Source organism: Dipodomys merriami, unplaced genomic scaffold (genome assembly GCF_024711535.1).
Source record: "Dipodomys merriami isolate MVZ:Mamm:240054 unplaced genomic scaffold, mDipMer1.0.p SCAF_114, whole genome shotgun sequence".
NCBI classification, from domain to species: domain Eukaryota; kingdom Metazoa; phylum Chordata; class Mammalia; order Rodentia; family Heteromyidae; genus Dipodomys; species Dipodomys merriami.
Window position 1 is genome coordinate 4,064,106 of NW_027202427.1, and position 20,402 is coordinate 4,084,507.

The 20,402-nt window shown below is 50.4% G+C and overlaps 1 protein-coding gene across 4 annotated transcripts in view; it reads left to right on the forward strand.

Annotated features, from left to right (window-relative positions):
• Positions 1-20,402, forward strand: part of LOC138822751 (MICOS complex subunit Mic25-like) — a 222,252-nt gene that overhangs the window by 164,601 nt on the left and 37,249 nt on the right. For 3 of the 4 annotated variants that reach the window (XR_011370612.1, XM_070015695.1, XM_070015694.1), the window contains exon 6: positions 18,897-18,967. The exons of the other annotated variant lie outside the window; for it this stretch is intronic. Coding sequence is in view for 2 of the 3 variants with exons in the window: in XM_070015695.1 (XP_069871796.1) it covers positions 18,897-18,967 (71 nt within the window). In the remaining variant the exon portion in view is untranslated. The remainder of the gene's footprint in view (positions 1-18,896; positions 18,968-20,402) is intronic. 4 annotated transcript variants of the gene reach the window in all.

A 20,402-nucleotide genomic window follows, 5' to 3' on the forward strand; every position in this document is an offset into this window, starting at 1 on the left:
CCCAGAGACTCCTTGAGACCTTGCAAGACAAAGGGCATACATTAAGTGGGGGGTGGGGGGCAAGGAGGGCCTCTGCAGTGGGCTGTGTGCTCCTTTCCTCCCTGCCTCCCTCAGCACTGGGCAGGATGGCCAGCTGGTTTCATAGGCGTCCCAGCCAGTCTGTAGGCAGCAGGCAGGAGTGGAACAGGAGGCCAGCAAAGCACTAGTGGGCCAGTGACCAAGCTAGGGCTCTGGTTGTTGTTCCATAATAAGCAGGAGGCAGGGCCAGGCGTGTGGGGCATGGGTACGCTGCCGCTGTTCTTCCAGCACCGGAGTGGCCAGCGGGGCTCTGGGAGCAGTGCTTAGAACTCAGCTGACAATCACTGCTTCCTGTGCATTTATTTATCTCATTAAAAAAAGTTGTGCGTGCATGTGGCAAAACATTTAAGTCGATGTAAAATTGAATGCCACTGTCTTGCAAACCCTTTCTCCCCACTCACCAGACTAGCCATGTTAGTGCTTTCTTGTATATCCTTTTAAAAACTTTAATGCATATTCAAGCATATATTTTACCCAAATGGAATCATACTATATTGTTCTGCAGCTTGCTCTTTTTACTTTAATAATATGTCTTGCAGTTCTCTCTCTGTCGGTATATATAAACCTTCCTCATTCTTGTTAACGGTTACATAGCTAAAATCATAGATTCCTCAAGCTGGAAAGAACCGTTGAATCAATGTGATCTAATTGCCTCATTTCGCTAGAACCTGGGGAGGTGAGGTGACTTGCTGGAGGGTACAGCGAGTTAGTGAAGGAAAGGATTCCTCCGGGAGCTACTTAGAGGAAGAACTTCCTGAGGGCTGAGTACTGGGGATGGCAGATAGGCATGACAGGTAGGGGTGCCCACTCCTGCCGCTGCATTTCCACAGCAGCAACATCTGCACCTAGCATTCTGGGACTGGCAGCAGGGAGGAGAAAGGACAAGAGAGCCCTCGTATGTACTCACGTAGATTCCCAAGATGACATGAAATGTCATGTGGGCCAGTAGAAGTGTGACTATTCTACATTTCTGCCTTCATTGGCAAAACGAGCCACTCATTATTTGGAAAGCAGGCTTCTTCCTCAAAGTCAGTGAGATTTCGGCGTGTTCTTTGTGGTTCTTCTTGGGCATTGGAACAAATCATAGTGGCATGAGGGTGTGCCTCCTCGCTCCAAATTTGTTCCTCTTCTGTCCCCCACACTGCTTTTCCCCTCTGTATCCAACCATTGGGTATGAGTGGTATGAATGAGAATGAACAGAAGCCTTTTGAGGGCCTGCAGCGCTGCAGTTGCTGTGACTCTCAGTTTCTACATTTAAGATGAGGCTTTTCCTCTGAGGTTTATAGGAGCCAGGGTCATTTGTATGCTGCTGAGCCTCTTAGCTCAAACTCTGCAAGGGAGAGCAAGGAAGGCCCTTCAAGGTCCTTGAGCCCAGCTTGTCCCATCCAGCTACAGTGTCTCATGCTCCGCCCACCCCCACCCGGTGTGTGCTGCAGGGTATGTTTCCCCAGGGTGGCCCACTCACTTGCAAGAGTAGAGATATGAAAACCACAGAGTAGAAAGGGCACATCTTCCTGGAACATCCATTTTACATGAGGCTTTGGGGGGAGGTATGCTATTTTTATATTAAAGCAAACACTGATACTATGGAATAGCATGGAAAATTCAAGTTATGTTTTAAGATAAAAGAGGCAATTTCAAAGCAATTTTATTCTTTCTTGCCTTCGGCAGCTTTGGGCTTTACCCCAGGACTCTGGAGAGGGGACTGTGTTAAAAAGTGAAGTTTATCTTAAGCATGTTCTCATCCTAGAACCAGGAAGCAACATGGACCCAGGACAGCTTGGGTCTGGGTCTCCGTCCCCCTCTATATGGCTGAATCAGCTCTCTACTGCCCACGGCATGGTTTCCCCATGCTCTACTCTCTTTCTTTCCTTCTTTCTTTCTTTCTTTCTTTCTTTCTTTCTTTCTTTCTTTCTTTCTTTCCTTCCTTTCTTTCTCTCTTTCTCTCTTTCTCTCTTTCTTTCTTTCTCTCTTTCTCTCTTTCTCTTTCTTTCTTTCTCTTTCTTTCTTTCTCTTTCTTTCTTTCTCTTTCTTTCTTTCTCTTTCTTTTATAGGGCCTGAACTCGGCCTGGGCGCTGTCCCTCAGTTCTTCAGCTCAAGGCTGAAGAACCACTTTAGCTTTTTCTGCTTATGTAGCGCTGAGGAATTGAACCCAAGGCCTCATGCATGCAAGGCAAGCGCTCTACCACTGAGCCACCTTCCCAGCCCATAACTCCTTCTCGTGTTACCTGCATCATACACTGACCCCTTGTTCCTATGCTTATTCCCTAAGAAACTTGACTGGCTCAGTCCAGTCATCTTCTCACACTGTTCACAGGACCCTGGCCAGGCTAAGTATTAATTGTCCACCAATTTGATCCACTCAAGTGAAGAGTGCAGGTTACCTCAAGATTCCCCTGGAACACTCCTGGTTGGTGTGTGGGAGTGGACTAGTTGATCCTGGAAAGTAGTGTAAACTAGTTGGGTGATGTGTCCAGTCCAACCAGCTGTGGCACAAGGGAGAAGTGGGAGATGAGTGGTGGAGGTGAGTACTTTTTATCCCTGTGCGTCTGCTCTACTCCATGAACATCCTTTCCAGGCCCACTTCCCTTCCCAGACGTTGCCAGAAAACAGCTCTGAACTAGCCATTACTGCTGCGACACAGCTGAGCGTCAACTCACAAGATGCTTGTCCACTTGGACTCCTATGTGGGCTAGCTGGAGGAAGAGGTGAGGGTAGCAAAGCCTCAGTGTGGGAGGGCCCTGGTTGCTGGAGGCGAGCAGCAGTCAGGGCGGCCCAGCTGGTATGGACCCTCACCAAGACACTGCAGGTGGACCTGGTCTGCCAGCGGGGCTGACCTCCCATTTATCCAGGCTGGCTGTGTTTCAGGAGTCATCAGGCCTCTTTGTGTCTCTAAGTACCACGACCATGGACCAGGCTCTCTCAGCAGGAGTGCAACTCTGAGACATTTTTCTCCTTCCGGATTAATATGCTGGCAATGCTATGGGTTAATGTGCTAGAGATGGATTTTTTTTAACAAGGATATTATTTAACAGCAAACTTGCTTTTTAATCTGATTTTCATCCTGTCCGTATTCTTCAATGGCTTTTCACTGAAGAACTTTGTATTCTGTGTTGTCTGATGGAGAAAGTATAGGCACTTTACCAAAGGCACGCAGACCTGGGTTTAAATCCTGCGTGCACTGATAGGCACTGGTTCAGCAACCTTGGGCCATTTTCTTCGTCATCTCAGTCTCTTTTTTATCTGTGCTCCAGCCTTCTCTGGTTGATAGAACTAAATGAAAATCACTGGCGGTTAGAACCTCCCGCCATTCTGACCTTTGTCCAGGGTGCTCCCTTATGGCTTCAAACATGCTGTTCTGTTCTGCCTGAAACTGCTGCCTTGCTCATTTCCCTCATCCCCTGTCCCTTTTCCCCTACCCTGCCCTCCCTTCAGGTGGACTGTCCTGGTTTTCCTACTTCCTTCTCTGGAATGTAGACCAAATAAAGCTCTTTCCATAAAGTAAAAGCAGAATTCAACAAGCACTTGAGCATATGCCATATGGGGAAGGGTTGAGTGCTGAGGGCTCCGTGGTGTCATGATGATTGTATGCCTGGATCTTGTGTGCAATCACATGCGGAAAAGCAGTGCCAGTACTGCTGTCATTCATTGAGTGCCAGCTGCATTCTCTCTTAATCCTTGAAGCATTGCTTGAGAAAAGGATGAGACCTGCTAGGTTCTAGCTTCTCATTTGATAGATGAGGAAACTGAGACATGGAAAGATTAGGTAACTTGCCTAAAAATATACAAGTAGCAAATGGAGAACCCAAGATGTAAGCATAGATCCCTGGCCGTAGAGCAGTCATTCTCGGTCTTGGCTGCACATTCACATCTCCTGGCCAATACAGTCTGTTGGATTGGGTTCAGATAATGCCAGGGTCTAGCCAGGACTAGGGCCACAGCACAGCTGGCTCTCAGAGCCCAGCAAGAATTTCAGGCATGTGAAGTTGCAGGTATAAAACCATGGGGAAGTGGCGCTGTGACTCAAGCCGTAGAGCACTTGCCTTGAGCTGAAGAGCTGAGGGACAGTGCCCAAGCCCAGAGTTCAAGTCCCACGACCAACAAAAGAATAAAATAAAATAAAACCATGGGGACATGTAAGGACTGTGGTGAAATTTTGATGGTTGTTGTTTGAACTTAGGCACAGTACTACTGAGCCACATCCCTTGCCCTGTTTTTCACTGGTTGCTTTAGGATAAAGTCTTACTTCCTGCCTGGGAACATGCTTGGGCTGCAGTGTACCAACTTTTAGGCTTCCCATCTTTACTGGGACCACAGGTGCTTGCCACATGTTCAGTATGGGGTGAGAAGGGGTCTTAAGGGCTTTCTAGCATTGGACGATGAATGAGCCTCCCAAAAAGCTTACAGTCATGAGCCACTGGTACTTTTTTAAACAAAAAGAATATTGTGCCTCCGTCCTGCATGCCTCTGCTTCTCAGGCTCACGCCACATTGCTTGAGGACTTAGGGACCCAAAGATGGTACGTTTGTAACACGCTCCCAGGCCAAGCCGATGTTACTGGCTCAGAGCTTTTCCCTGAGTAGCAAGGCCACATGCTGCCTAAGACTGAGGAGAGAGACTATGCCAAGAGGCTGCCTTCAGTTCCATGGGAGAAAGAAGCACCTGCTCATCCTGGAAGTCTCTGAGTGGGCCTCGGGTCTTCTCTCGTTGTGTCACGGAAGCCTCTGTCTCTGTATTGCAGAGTATCTGCTTGTCTACTTTTCCCTCTGCAATTCTTCTGGAAGTGAAACCTCTAGCATCAGCACAAAAGGGGAAACATCATCTTAATGCCTTTGTGGCCTGATGCCCAGTGCTTCCTTGCCTCAGCCCGAGCAGGCTCAGGGTACAACGGTGCCTTGACGGTGGAATCCCAGCCCCAGAACCCACAGCATGCAGATTGCCCTTGAGACTTTGGACTTCACTGTTCTATGCAGAAAATCACTGCACTTCTCTAGCATCAAGACCTGTATATACAATTTTATTGAGGGTCGGATTAGCAGTAAGAGCAGAATTGAAAATACAATTCACGTCTTTTAGATTTTTAAAATTTTTATTTTCTTTCATGCTTTGCATTTTGTTTTCAAACTCTCCAGATATTCATTTTGCCAATTACGTTCTGCAGATGTAAGACTCAAGTAACCAGCAGCCTCCAAAGAATGGCTGGCTACCCAGCATGTGTCAGCGTGACTCCGCTGCCCAGCTCAGAGGCCTGCCTCTCCCGTGCCCTGCCGGTGGAATGATTACAGCGGTAGATTACCTTGTCAATCCTCTTTACCCAAAGCACAGCTTTGAATTCCCTCCCTGTCTGCCCTCACCTGGCTTCTGTCCATCTAGGTTAAGTTCTGTTCTGTACCTCACAGCCACGTAGAGCCTTGCCTCCCTACGTTAATGCCCTCTCCTGGCCTCTGGTCCGCTCCCAGGGAGATTGCCCTAGCTCACAGACCCTCCGTCCGGGTAGGGTGGAACTGACTGCTCAGTTGCAAACATCATTTAAATAGGTTTTGATCATTTGTTAATCAGGTACTTCTTTCTGATCCTTTCATGTAAACTTGAATACAACCTCTTCCCTCAGTTCCTAGGCCTCCATCTATAGAACCAGTGTACGGAGCTGCTCTCACACCCCTGCTCTGCTCTGCCCTCCCACCCCTGCTCTGCCCTCACACCCCTGCTCTGCTCTGCCCACCCACCCCTGCTCTGCTCTGCCCTCACACCCCTGCTCTGCTCTGCCCTCACACCCCTGCTCTGCTCTGCCCACCCACCCCTGCTCTGCTCTGCCCACCCACCCCTGCTCTGCTCTGCCCTCACACCCCTGCTCTGCTCTGCCCACCCACCCCTGCTATGCCCTCACACCCCTGCTCTGCTCTGCCCTCACACCCCTGCTCTGCTCTGCCCACCCACCCCTGCTATGCCCTCACACCCCTGCTCTGCTCTCACACCCCTGCTCTGCTCTGCCCACCCACCCCTGCTATGCCCTCACACCCCTGCTCTGCCCTCACACCCCTGCTCTGCTCTGCCCTCACACCCCTGCTCTGCTCTGTCCTCACACCCCTGCTCTGCTCTGCCCTCACACCCCTGCTCTGCTCTGCCCTCACACCCCTGCTCTGCTCTGCCCTCACACCCCTGCTCTGCCCTGCCCTCACACCCCTGCTCTGCTCTGCCCTCACACCCCTGCTCTGCTCTGCCCTCACACCCCTGCTTTGCTCTGCCCTGCCCTCACACCCTTGCTCTGCTCTGCCCTCACACACCTGCTCTGCTCTGCCCTCATACCCCTGGTCTGCTCTGCCCTTACACCCCTGCTCTGCCCTGCTCTCACACCCTTGCTCTGCTCTGCCCTCACACCCCTGCTCTGCTCTGCTCTGCCCTCACACCCCTGCTCTGCTCTGCTCTGCCCTCACACCCCTGCTCTGCCCTCACACCCCTGCTCTGCTCTGCCCTCACACCCCTGCTTTGCTCTGCTCTGCCCTCCCACCCCTGCTCTGCTCTGCCCTCACACCCCTGCTCTGCTCTGCCCTCACACCCCTGCTCTGCCCTGCTCTCACACCCTTGCTCTGCTCTGCCCTCACACCCCTGGTCTGCTCTGCCCTCACACCCCTGCTCTGCTCTGCCCTCACACCCCTGCTCTGCCCTCACACCCCTGCTCTGCTCTGCCCTCACACCCCTGCTCTGCTCTGCTCTGCCCTCACACTCCTGCTCTGCTCTGCCCTCACACCCCTGCTCTGCCCTGCTCTCACACCCTTGCTCTGCTCTGCCCTCAACACACCTGCTCTGCCCTCACACCCCTGCTCTGCCCTCACACCCCTGCTCTGCCCTGCCCTCACACCCCTGCTCTGCCCTCACACCCCTGCTCTGCCCTGCCCTCACACCCCTGCTCTGCCCTCACACCCTTGCTCTGCTCTGCCCTCACACCCCTGCTCTGCTCTGCTCTGCTCTCACACCCCTGCTCTGCCCTCACACCCCTGCTCTGCTCTGCTCTGCCCTCACACCCCTGCTCTGCTCTTCCCTCACACCCCTGCTCTGCCCTGCCCTCCCACCCCTGCTCTGCTCTGCCTACCCACCCCTGCTCTGCCCTCACACCCCTGCTCTGCTCTGCCCTTACTCCCCTGCTGTGCCCAGTTGCAGACCATCAGCCTTGTTTGTCAGGAGTTGCCATGCGTCTTGTCAGCCCTGCTTCAGTCATGACAAATTTCTCTAGGTATGTGTCCTTCCCATGTGCCGAAGCATATGTCCACGTGCCCCAAGGGCACGTGTCCTCAGTCCTTGCCAGCCTGGGGCACCCACAGGTACCCAGGTACGCCAGAGGTGTGGATCATCCCCCCACAGACACAGTCTTGGTGACTCACAAAGAAAAAGAGCTTAGGGGTGAAATTTGGAAGTCACTGAAGGTCTGTTGGGCTAAAGTTACATATTCAGTGTAAATCAATGCAAAAAAAAATCTGTGCATCTATTTTTAATTAATACAACTTTACATTTATGTGTTGTTTTACTATATGCAGTCGGTATGTGTGCACACACATGCATGCATGTCTAGGCTCAGATTTTTTATCTCTTGTAAGGAGAAAGTAGTAAATTCCTCCCCAACCCCAACAATATACTCAGCAACATACCCCAGAAGTGACAAAGGGTCAGGAGGCTCAGCCAAACCCCTGAAGAGGCCCAGTCCAGAACACATGGTTCTGAGGGAGAAGATGACATAAAAGGATCTTATCTCTCTGCTTTTCACAGATGCAGATGCCTCTGAGAGGGTCTCATCTAAAGCCAATTAGCAGTTCATACCTAGACAGGGTTTAAATGACAGCCAGTCAGATGTATTAAGAAATAGGACAAAGCTGGGCGCCAGTGGCTCATGCCTGTGATCCTAGCCACTCAGGAAGCTGAGATCTGAGGATCATGGTTCAAAGAAAACCCAAGGCAGTAAGTCTGTGAGACTCCTAGCTCCAATAAACTACCAGAAGAAGCCAGAAGCGGCATTGTGGCTCAAATGGTACAGCACTAGCCTTGAGTAAAAGAGCTGGGGCATAGCTCCCAGGCACTGAGTTCAAGTCCCACAACTGACCCAAAAAAAGAAAGAAAGGAAATAGGACATGGATTGCATATCCCAAGAATAGGAACGCTGGGAAGGGTAAGTAGGCTGCTTTAGAGGAGAGGAAAGGGCACAAGCTGGGAGGGGCACCAGTAGGAAGCATGCCAGGTAGGAAGGGAGCAGAGAAGCCAGGGTCGGGTTGAACTGAGAATGCCTTTATTCATTCTTCGGGTAGACATCCATCCAGCCTAGGATTTGGCCAACGACTGGCAAAAGAGATAAAAAGCCACCCAGGCCAGGTGCCAGTGGCTCACACACACTATCCTAACTACTTAGGAGGCCAAGTTCTGAGGATTGAAGTTTGAAGTCAGGAAAGTCAGTGAGACCCTCTTGTCTCCAGTGTAGAATGCCAGCCTTTGTAGGAATCCTTCACGACCATCCCAGGGGACCACGCTGGGGCAGGCAAGCAGGCACAGGAGACACATGGTTGCAGGTTTATTAGAGGAGCCATATCTCCCCAGGAGAGGAAACAGATGGTGTCCGACCCTAGGCGTGGAGAGTGAGGTCAGTGCATGTGCTGGTGGGTCTGGGTGGGGAAAGGAAGTGCCCAGCTGTAGGGCAGGCCTCTAGTGCAGAGAGGAGCTGAGGATCAAAGGTGGGGATAGTACTAACAGCCTCGAGCAAAACACTAAGGGACAGTACCCTGGTCTTGAGTTCAAGCCCCAGTACTAGCACACACAAAGCCACTCCAGAGTCTGTGCACTTCCCAGTCTAAGCAAGGGAGTCAAGTAGGTCAGCAGTACCCTGTGGGATGCCACTGACACTGACTGCAGAGCAGAGAAGGGCATTGGTGTTGTCCAGAGAGGAATGCCATTGTCCAAGTGAAGGGATATTTTTGTTGGGTCTTAAAGCAGTAATAGAAGTTTCCCGGTGGACAGGGTAGAACTAGCAGAGGAAGCAGTACATGGAATGTCATGGAGACTAGGGGAATAGCAACCCATTAAGAGTGAAATGCAGAGACTCTGGGGGCAGTTGCCAAGGTTATTAATAGAGAAGCCAGGTCTCAAAGGGAGAGTCTTATCTACCACTCCACAAGCACTGGGGAACCTTCTCAGCTGAGAGCTGACGCAGGTGTGGAGGATAACTGGAGGCAGAGGGACCAGAAGAAGGCACATCCTTGTAATGGTCTACTCAGAAGGTAATGAAGACTGAACAAAAGTAGCGATGGTAGGGAGGGGAGGATTCAGGAGATGGGCAGGAGGCAGGGCTATGCAGCAGCTCAGTGCCTGTTTGATAGGGGAGCCTTGGGGCAGGAAGCAGGGGTAATTGACTGGTAATGTCCAGGGGCTAAGTGAGGAGCAGGGCTGCTTGCCTGTACAGGAGTGGCAAGAAGCAGAGACATAGGGGGGTGTTTGGAAATTGTGGAAGAAAAATACTTGGCACTGGTTGAGGAAATGGAAGAAGGACGTATCCAGGGAGTGCAGTTCTGGTAAGGGCTGCAGGGGCCGGCATTGAGCTACGTTTTAAGGAGTCGAAATTGCTTCAGGGGATATAAAGTTCGTATCTTGGGCTCCAGCCACTCCCGAGTTGTTCACACATATCTCCAGCAGCCTTCCTGGTCTCTCCTCTCCTCCTCTCTTAAATGTTTTAAGTCTCAGTGGGCCCAAGGCTGGGGTGGTAGTCTGATTCCCCAGCACCACTAGCAGAAAATGTTACAACTCCCTCCACGGATGATCTGGCTCTGCACAGCCCCCACAGGTCCAGGCTGTTTCCACTCTGTTGCTGTCTGCTGGGTGGGAGACTATCCCACAGCCTGCAGTCTTTCCAGAGAGTCCCCAAGCTTGTCTTCCAGCCATAGCTAGGGCAGGCTCCGCAGGAGTGTGCTCAGGTTGGGCTCTGGCTGACCACACCCTTGTTTGCTATTCTTGGTAAAATATTGTTATTATCCTTAAGTTGTACAAAGAGGTTTCTGTTAGCATGTCAGTTTGTGAGAACAGCGTCACCCCTTTCGTCATCCTCCCATCTTTTCCGTGTTATTTTTATTCTTGAAAGTCTCTAGCCACGCCAAGTGGCCTCACCTCAGGGCCTTCCTCTTGGACTTTACATGGGTCAGGTCTCTGCAGGTGTCTTCCCAGCAGGGGGAGAGGCCTGATGAGGTACTTCAAGTGGCAGCACTCTCTTCTGTATCTGGATTCCTTTCTCGGTGGAGGCGGAATGTTCCCTCTCTTGTTTACTGATGTGCTCACTACTTGTAGAAAGCAGCTTGGTAAATAACAGGCACTCAACAACTGTTTGTTGACTGACTGACTGACTGAAAGAAACAAGTGAACGGTGGCCTGCTGAGCAGCATTCTCAGCACGCACCTTCATATTCAGTGGTTCCTACATCCTCGGTGTACCCCTGAAGCTGGGAGCCATTGCCCCCCAACCAGTTAGGGGGAGCTTCCCTCATGAGCCACCATCAGCACTGAGCCCACAGTGGGTGGTGAGCATCTCTTCTGAGGGTAGTGGTCATGGGAATTGGCAGAAGTGTGCTTAGGACAGGAGGATCAGCCTAGTGGTAACCTCAAGTAGGACACACTCATCTGTGAACTTGAGGCTGTGAGAATGGGGAAGGAAACGAGCTCAGAATCTCAGGAATTGTATATTGTATGAGAGGTACGGCTGAGCTAAGCTAGAGTTTGCCTGGCAGATCTTTGATGGCTCCAGGGCCTCTACAGCTGTGGCAGAGCAGGCAGGTTACCAAGATAGTCTAAGATCTGAGTAGGTGTAGTGAGGATTGGAGACTAGGTACAGCTTACAGAAAGGCTTTGCCAGGCGCCGATGGCTCACGCCTGTCATCCTAGCTACTCAGGAGGCCAGCCATGAGACGCTTATCTCCAATTAGCCATGGTAGAGCACTCATCTTAAGTGATAAAGCATAGGGACAATACTTAGGCCTTGAGTTCAAGCCCCATGACCAAGCAAAAACAAAACAAAACAAAACAAAAGGCTGAGATCAGGAGGAGGAGGAGCAGGAACTGGAGGCTCCAAAGAAGAGCCTGCCTGCCTGCCTGCTGGGAGTTGGAGGTGGGAATAGGCTTGGTTGGGTCATCTTAGCAGCCGAGGAAGGCTACCAGTTCAGTGTTGGTCTTTGTGCCCTCCGTGGAGTAAATGTAGAGACAGTCATGAAAATGGGACCCCTCCCTCAGATGACAGTAGGCCAGGATGTCGTAGCTAGCTTTGTAAGCTAGCAAGCACTGGCTGCCTAGCCACTTAGCAGAACTAAAATCTTCATCACTCATTGCAATGTGGCTGACTTCCTGTCCTGCACTTTTAGTATTTCATATTGATAATTTCACCCTTTTAAAAAAAAGTGTTCCTATCTCATTTGTGTTTTTTACTCTTTTCACTTAAGACTCTCAACTCTGAATATGTTAATTATCTTCACTTTCCTTAAAATTCAGCATTCCTGTGAGCTTGGAGAAGCTTTTGATAATTAAGCTGGTGAGTTTCAAATCTCCCCATATGGCCAGTGCTGGCCATGTTGACAGCGCCTTGGCATGGGGCTCTCAGATCCCTGGGATTTACTCCGGCCTTCAACCATTGGCCCTTTTCCAGCCTGCACTAACTTTGCTAGAAATCTCTCATTCCCTGGCCATCAGGATTTGAGGGTTCACGATTTTCCACATGGAACTGTGCATAGGTGTGCTCTGTCTGTGTGGCCATTGGATTGTTCGGGACAGCTGGACCAGGCAGGAAGGCACGCCGCCAGTAGGAGGAGGCAGGGAGTTGTCAGACCCTGGTCTTTTACTTGATGCTGTGACACCCTGGACTAGATGTCATTCTTGCCAAACCTCAGCGTTTTCATCTGCCCCAAGTGCGGCGATGCTGACCTTGACGTAGCACTGTAAATTATTTTAGGAATGTGCCTGTTGGAAAGTCCCTGCCTCAGAACCTGGCCCATGAGGACCATTAGGCCTTACAGGCAGACTGTCTGTGTTTGACAGGAGTTTTGAGTACATTGCTGGTATGCAGTGCACACTCAGTGGCTTCGGGTGCTTACATACTCCTTAACCATTTGGTAAAATGTTCCTACCTTTAGGAAAGATTGCTATTTAATCCTCCCACATTCCTGCAGCCCCCTTGTCCACACCCTGTCTCCCTTGTGCCCTATCATACCCTATACTACCCCAGCTGAGTACTCACCAATCTGCCAGTTGCCCTGTGCAGCGCCTGCAACAGAGCAGAGCTCAGTAAAGTTCTTGGACTGATTAAATAAATGACTCTCCTAACCATCTTTTTGGATCAGCTATATAAATCTAACCTTAATTTATATATACTCGGCAACTTTCTCTTGAGGGCATGCTGTGTGCCAGGCCCTGTTAGAGGCTCTGAGGATAAATGAATGAACAAAAGAGGCTAAATCCTTCCTTTGAAGAGGCTGCAAGGAGATTTCCCTTGCTATTTCAATACACCCAGGTCTGTCTGCCAAACATACGGCATTTTTTGGTTGGTTAATAGGGATTTTTAAGTTTTCTCAACATTTATTGAATGTTTATTCTGTACTGAGCACTGTTCTAGCATTTTACATTGCATATGTCATTCAATCCCCACAAAATCGTCTGAAGGAATCTTTGTCACCATTCCCATTTCACAGCTAGGAAGCTGAGACAGAGATCTTGACCCTTGCCCATGCACTTGACCAAGTGCAGACTAACCACACCCATACATGCCTCTGCAGCTTTGTTTCTCTCTGTTGTTCTTAGGATGTGCCTTAGACATTAGACTTGACTTTCCTTGTTAGATATCTGGGAATGCTGGATATGCCACTCTGTGCCACTTAGCATAGGCCTATGCATGTAGTAGGCCGTTGATGAATGTTTTTGCTTGGCCATGTGTCTTTTGGGGCTCTAAACCAACAGATGAAGCTCCTGCCCTTACATCTACAATTGCTCATGTGAGTACCACCCAGCCCTCTGCTCAGTGGGCTTACACAGAACTTGAAGCCTCAACACCCTCTCCTGCTTTGCTCCCAACCCAGGCTCTCCCAAGGGCAACAGCCACACTCCTCTGCTTACGACATGCCCTCCCCTTCCAGCCTCTCACTGTGCCTCCCTCGCCCTCATGCTTGCTTTTGATCTCACAAATCCAGGCCCTTGGAGAAATCAGTCAGTATGAAATATGAAAACTGCTTGGGAAGTAATTGAAGAAACACTGTGACTTTGGAAACCCGTAGAGATAATGCTCACACCTTCCTACTCACGTTATTTAATTTTTAATGGCAGATTTAATTAATGGAGATCAGGTCTTCTGCCTTCAGATGTGCATGTGGAACAGCTGGAGGGGCTGGAGGAGGGGTGGCTGTCTACAGGACAGAGGAAGAGGCGTCCCAGAATTGAGAAGCCCCCAGAAATGCTAGTTTGTGATTATTAGGTATAATAAAGGTGTGAAGATTCAGGACCATGTCCCTCAAAGACAGAGGGGTTTCCTAGCAACTGATGGGGTTCCATGGCCTCATTTCAGGCTCAGCAACCATCTTCCTGGGCCTTGGGCTGAGGGGTCACTGCTGACATAGCCAGGGAGAAAACAGCACTGTCTTGTTTATACAGCTCCCTTATCCCTTTAGAAATATGGAAATGTGGCTCAGAGATAGAGCTCTCCCCTGACAAGTATGAGACCCTGAGTTAAACCCCAGCACCACCAAAAACTAAGTAAAAACATGACTGTACTTGCCACTCTCTCCTTCAAAAGCAAAGCATTTTTCTTTACTTCTCATTGTGGGATGAAACCCAGGTCTGTGAGCTGCTGTTGAGGCGCTCCAGTCCCATGGCGTCCTCCCCAGCTCCCGCCACCCCTCACCCCTCCCCAGCCAGTGCGCTCTCCCCTCTCCTGCAGCCACTTGCACGCCTCAGGCTTCCTCACTCTGCTGCTGCTTTTTTTTTCTTTTTTTTTTTTTTTTTTTGGTCATGGGGCTTGAACTTTGGGCTTGGGCACTGTCCCTACACTTTTCAGCTCAAGGCGAGCGCTCTACCACATGAGCCACAACACCACTTCCAGTTTTTTTTCTAGTGGTTATTTGGAAATAAGACTGCCATGGACTTTCCTGCCCAGGCTGGCTTTGAACTGTGATCCTCAGATCTCAGCCTTCTCAGTAGCTAGGATTACAGGCGTGAGCCACTGGTGCCCGGCAATTCTGCTGCTTCTTATCCATGATGCTTCTCACTTGGCTCATTTCTACTCATTTATAAAATTTGTTCACAGTTAGTATAACTTTTGACCCAAGAACTTGGCTTCTGGAAGGTGCCCTATAAGTTTTTTCATTCCTGCACAGAGTTGTTCCCTTCAGCATCATTTGTAACTGTGGGAGCCTGCAGTATGGCCTTGTGTATCTGGGGGGGCGGTGTGCAGCCTAAGGTTTGTGGTATTTGTCTGCCCAAGGAAAGACTGTTTATTCAGTAGGAAAAGTGGATGCCATTTCTGGCAAGTGAAGAGATGAAGTGGGGCTCATCACGTCTGCCATGGGTGTCAGGGACGCGTGGACTGTGTGTGTGCTTACTCGAGCAGTGTGCTCAAGGGAGTACTGCCACCTCACCTGAGGGCTGCAAAGAGGAGGGGAGGGCTGGACAGCAACTTCCTCACTCACTCCAGACCCGGTCTCCATTCTGCTTTTGTTTTCTAAACCATTTGTATCTTTAAAGACATTGTTTAATGAAACACAGTGGTGCCTTAGTGTCAGTGGTGTAGCTGATTGGTAGAGCTATATGCTCTACTGTGCACTTGTTCTATTCCCAGCACTGGATACCTGGTTTACCTACTGCTGTGAAGGTATCCCCTCCCCATCCCCTAATCATCCTATTAAACATTGATTCCAAGGTTGGGCACCGGTGCCTCATGCCTGTAATCTTAGCTACTCAGGAGGCTGAGATCTGAGGATTGCAGTTCAAAGCCAGCCCAGGCAGAAAAGTCCATGAGACTCTCATCTCCATTAACCACCAGAAAACAGGAAGTAGCTCTGTGGCTCAAGTAGTAGAGCTCTTGCGTTAAGCTAAAGAGCTGAGGAACAGCGCCCCAGGCCCAGAGTTCAAGCCCCATGACTGACAAGAAACAAAAAACATTGATTCCAGTTAGTAAGGAACTTAAAAGTAAAATCTGAAACTTTAAATCTACTATAAGGGAAGCATAGGCACAAGCAAATTTTTCCCAGGTAGGATTCTAGATGTCCAGAGGATGGGAGCAGGAATGGACAGATGTAACTATATTAAACAGTTTATGCATAGCAAAGAAATGATCATCAGAACTAAGAGCCAATAGAATGAAAGAAAATCTTTCTTAGCTATTGAACAGATAAAAGATTAATATCTAGAATAGAGAACTGAAAGAAATTAAACAGAAAGAGACTAAATAATCCTTTTAACAAATGGGTAAGCACACCGATGAACAGATAGTTCTCACATAAGAAGAAATGCAAATGACCAATATACACATGAAGAAAATTTCAATGTCTTTAGCCACAAAGGAAATGAAAATCAAAACCACACTAAAATTCCACCTCACTCCAGTCTTAATGGCAGAAAACAAATAAAAACTGGAAGAGATTCAGGAACAGAAGATTCCTCATAGTGTTGGTGGGAATGCAAGCCAGTGCAACCACTATGGAAATCAGTATGGAGATTCCTGAAAAGACTAGAAGAAGTTCTTCCTTATGACCCTGCTATACCACTACTGGACTAGATCCAAAAGAGAGTAAATCACTGTGTAAGAAAGAAACCTGCACCTCTGTGTGTATCATGACACTGTTCTTCATAACAGCCAAATGATGGAATCAGCTGAAGTGCCCAACAACAGATGAATGGATAAAGAAGATAATGGGTGTGTATGAGTACTACACAGCCATAAAGAAAACGAAATGTCATTTTTCAGGAAAATGGATGCAACTAGAGGACATCATGCTGTGTAAGACAAGACAAACTCAAGCTCGGAAGATAAAATACATGTTTTCACTGACATGCGAAACTAGACCTAAACGACATTCATGTTCACAGACATGTACATAGGAATGTGTGTATGGTTAGACAGAATATGAACCAAGCTAAGAGACTGCTCGGGAGGAAGAGGAGAGGGGAGAATGGGAAAAGAGAGTGAATAACTTCATAAGTGTGTGTGTGTGTGTGTATGTGTGCGCGCGCGTGCGTGTGTGTGTGTGCGCGTGTGTATCATCCCCCGAGAAGGTGGTCTGACACACCACCCTGGCCACGCTACCCAGTGTCCCTTTGTAGCCTGGGAGCAAACTGAGTTTGTCTTGGAATCCCTGGACACTCGGTGGGTTTCAGGATGAACACAGGGTGGGGGAGGTCAGTTCTCCCGAAGCCCCAGATGGTGGTGAGTTCTGGGGTCTATCCAGGGCTCTCCTGTCCACGAGGGCGTTGCCAGGCCCATGCCAGGCCTGTGAGGCAGCATCTGGTACAGTGCCGCCCAGTGTGGCCTAAAGACTTTCCTGTGTTGTGAAATGTGCAGCAGCCAGATTCGAGGAGAGTGGGGCCTGTTCACGGAGTCATCTGGAAAAACCATAAGAGGACGCTGCAGTGCGGTGATCTCAACCACTTCTTGGCCTGCAGGTACTTCCTGTGACAGTCTTAGCAACCCCACATTTGTTCATCTCAGCCTGCAGTCGGCCTAGCCACTCCTGGTTCCTGCAGGCCAGCTGTCGACACTTGTGAAGTCTATCCCATATCACATGGGGTCCATCTTGGTCATGGCTCCTCCCATTGCAGGGTCAGCCAGGGGTGATAGGTCTGGAAGCTGGCGGCCTGACTGAAACACCCTGTGAGTGTTTGGTCCAAAGAGTGTGAGGTTATGCTGTGAGGAAGGAAGAGTCTGGGCTCAGCTAGAAGCACCTAGGATTCAGCACAGTTTAACGTTACAGCCCAGCAGCATTCTGTGCTGGATTGGTGGGTGCCTTGGGTGGTGCCTACCGCTTAGTTAAGAAAGCATGGCTCAGCAGAAGCAAGCTGCTTACCCAGGGACACAGCCAGTATGTGCCAAGCTGCCACCAAAGTTAGAAGGTGGCTTTGTAGACCATGCCACGTCTTCACAAGGTCCTCAAGGAGGTCGCAGAAGAGCACCTACTTGGAGGGAGAAGAGGGGCTTTGTTCCATTCCTCTTGTCCTTTCCCCCTCTACCGGGAGAGGGGAGAATGGGAAAAGAGAGTGAATAACTTCATAAGTGTGGACTGAGAGATCCAGAGAGAACATGGGGCTGGAGAGCGTACTGTGTGCCTGCTGTGTGCTGGAAGCATTGGCATTTCCCACTGAGGGGCTCTGGCTTAGAGGAGAGGAAGCGCGAAGAGGCATGCCTCGTGACATGCCTAGGCCCACTTTGCCGCTTGAGAGTGGCAGGCCCCATGTGGAGACTCATCCCTGCTGGTAGTGGCCGAGCGCTTCAGGAACTCTGCCTCTGAGGTTCCTTTTTCTTCCCTGACCACCCTCTGAGGCTAGGTAGGGGTTGTGTGGGAGTCCCAAGAGAGGATATAGGGTACCTTCCTCCCATGCCGCTATCCGAGGGCGAGGTCCCGGCCCACCTTGGTTGCCTTCCTCACAGTCCTGATTGAGCTCTGTGCTATGCAGGAAGTAGTTGTCTGTGGGGCTGATTCTGAACAATCTCACCTGTAAGGACTAGCATGATCCTTTTGTGCGGGCAGAGCCAGGCTAAGCACGTGGCCTGGGTGGACAGAGCCAAACTCAGGAAGCACAGCCCTGTGATCTCGCTGCAAAGGCCTGGTGTCTAAAGGAGGCCAGGCCTCAGGTAGGCCCGTGTTGCCTCTGCAGCCATGTTCATCACCCTGCACAGGGGAAACCTGATCTAGCCCTGGCTTAGGTTGCTTTCCCCTAGAATCCGCTTCCCACAAGACTGAGCCTTGAGCCTTGGTGGCTTCTCCAGCCACTGGGTATCATCCATTTGGGCCTTGAAGCCCTCCCACCTGGAACTGCAGGTGTTAGAACATGTGTTCATGCCTCTCTCCTCTGGGAGCGAGTAGTAACTCAGGAGCCTGTTCCGGATGGAGCAGAGCGACTGGCCTGGGAGGCACACAAAACAGTTAACCCCAGCTTTTTCCACCAGCCTGGCTCCAAGGCGGTGTCCACTGCAACAGATAGTCTCAGGCTGGATGGAGGGTGGACCTTTAGAATATCTCTGCTGTGCTCGGGACTAGTGGCTACCATGCTGATAAGTGGGTGTTGTGGTTGGCAGCAGAGTGTGTCCCAGGCTGGGAACCCACACTCCTGGGTGAGAGCCTGACACACTGCCCTTGCTGTGTGATTTTGGTCATATCACTATACCTCTCTGAGCAGCAGAGTCCACCTAAAACCAGACTGAGTTTTTTTCATTAGAGATGATAGATGTTTTAGGCTTTGTAGATCATACAGTCTTCGTCACAACTACTGTAGTCTGTCATTGTCACATAAAAGCAGCTGCAATATATAAACAAATGAGTATGGTTATATGCCCGTGAGACTTTGCAGAATGGGGGCCAGTAGGTTTTGCCTGTGGCTTATGAGGCCCTGAACTACAGGATCTTGTTGTGTTCTTCCAGCACTTGCTATTCTAGGACCCTAAAGCAGCAGGCAGTGTGGTAGGAGCTGGAACCCAAGCTGCGGACTAATCACTCTGCGTTGCTGCTGGTCAAGAAATTAGCATCTGTTGGTTTCTAACGCGGTTGTGTCCCATGAGGGCCAGGGGGATGTTTCAGCCTTTGGTAACCAGTTCTCTTTTTCTCTTTGTAGAATGCTGAGATGTATAAACTGTCTGCTCAGCAATTCCACGAGGCAGCTTCGAAAGCAGAGAGCGTAATAAAGTAAGAATTTGCTTATTGTTCTTTGTAAACTTGGCCTGCATTTGTAAAAACCCTCGCATGTGGTTTGATGCCTGCTGCTACCTGCCTGATTTCACATTTCTCTAATAACACGACAGCCATCTGTTCCTCAGCTCCCTCACCTGAGCCTAAGCTAACCATTGGCTAGTAGTAATTGCCTAAATTAGCACTCGGCTCTTTCCAGTTCCTCGGTCAGTTGGAGTGGGCGAGGCTAACTGTCAGAGATGTTTTCCAGGCTGGGATCTGGTGAGCAGCAATTTCCACTGTCTGCCTGGGCAAGGAGAGGTGATCAGGCCCCGGAGGAAGCCAGCGGAGGGCTTTGAGGTGTTTTCAGCATATCTCCAATCTCTGGAGGGCCTATAGGGGAGGAGTTCACCCTGTCCCTGTAGGCACCTCCTGTCACGTGCAATTGGGGTGGGACACAGTTTACTCCCAGTGGCTCAGGGAGATGGATGGCTTGCTCAAGTGACAGGCTGCGGTGCGCTCCTTGTGTTGTCTGTCCTGCTCCTGGACTGTCCTTGAACACTCAGCCCCAGCCCCAAGGAGACACAGGTAGGTTCTGTGCTCCTTACAAAGGCAGCTTTGCTGAACTTAGAGTGCTGGTGCCTGTGGAGGAGGAGTGGAGCCTGTGGGACCTGTGTGTAGAGAGGGTCTGTGCACCCAGGAGGCCCCACCAGCCTCCCACTCCCTCCCCACAGGGAGTCAGGTGGTTCTCAGGCAAGCCTACTTGCTATGAAGTGGTTGGATCTGGCACCGCAAGGAGATGTCAGAGATGTGTTTGGCTACTGGGTAATGGGGAGGTGTCGGAGTACGTGTGGAAATAACAGTAGCAAGCCGGTGAGGAGGTGGGCAGATTGAACAGAGAATGGCTGAGTACTCCATTCCTCCGTGTGGAGCCCGTGGAGCTGGGCAGCGCTGGGCTGTGGCAGGATCATGACCGCCGCCATTGGAGGCGTTACTAAACAGGGGCCCTCTGGCAGGCCCTGCAAGGTCATTTGGTCATTTGCTGCTATCCATTTCACAGCTGAAGAGCTGAAACCGAGGCTAGAGACTTCTCTTACAGTGTTGAAGGCATGGCTTGCCCAGCCCATGGCACGGGGGTGGGGTGGGAGGCCCTGTAGAGGTGGAGACTAGTAGAAGGAAGATGGTTACTGCAGGTGCCTTTGAATGGGATCTGGGACCCATCCGCTCCTGCTGTTGGTTCCCTACTACCCTGAGGTGAGTGGTTCCTCCTGCCAGGGGTGCTAGCACCATGGCCCAAAGCAGCAAAGGCTGAGTTACATGGACAGGAACCTTGACACAGAGCCAAAGCAAGCTCTGCTTCCCTTGAGGGGGGCAGGCCAGCACGGCTGACTGGAGAGCTGGGGTCAGACCTGGCTCAGGCTGTGGAACCGCATTCTCCCCACGTCCCTGCAGG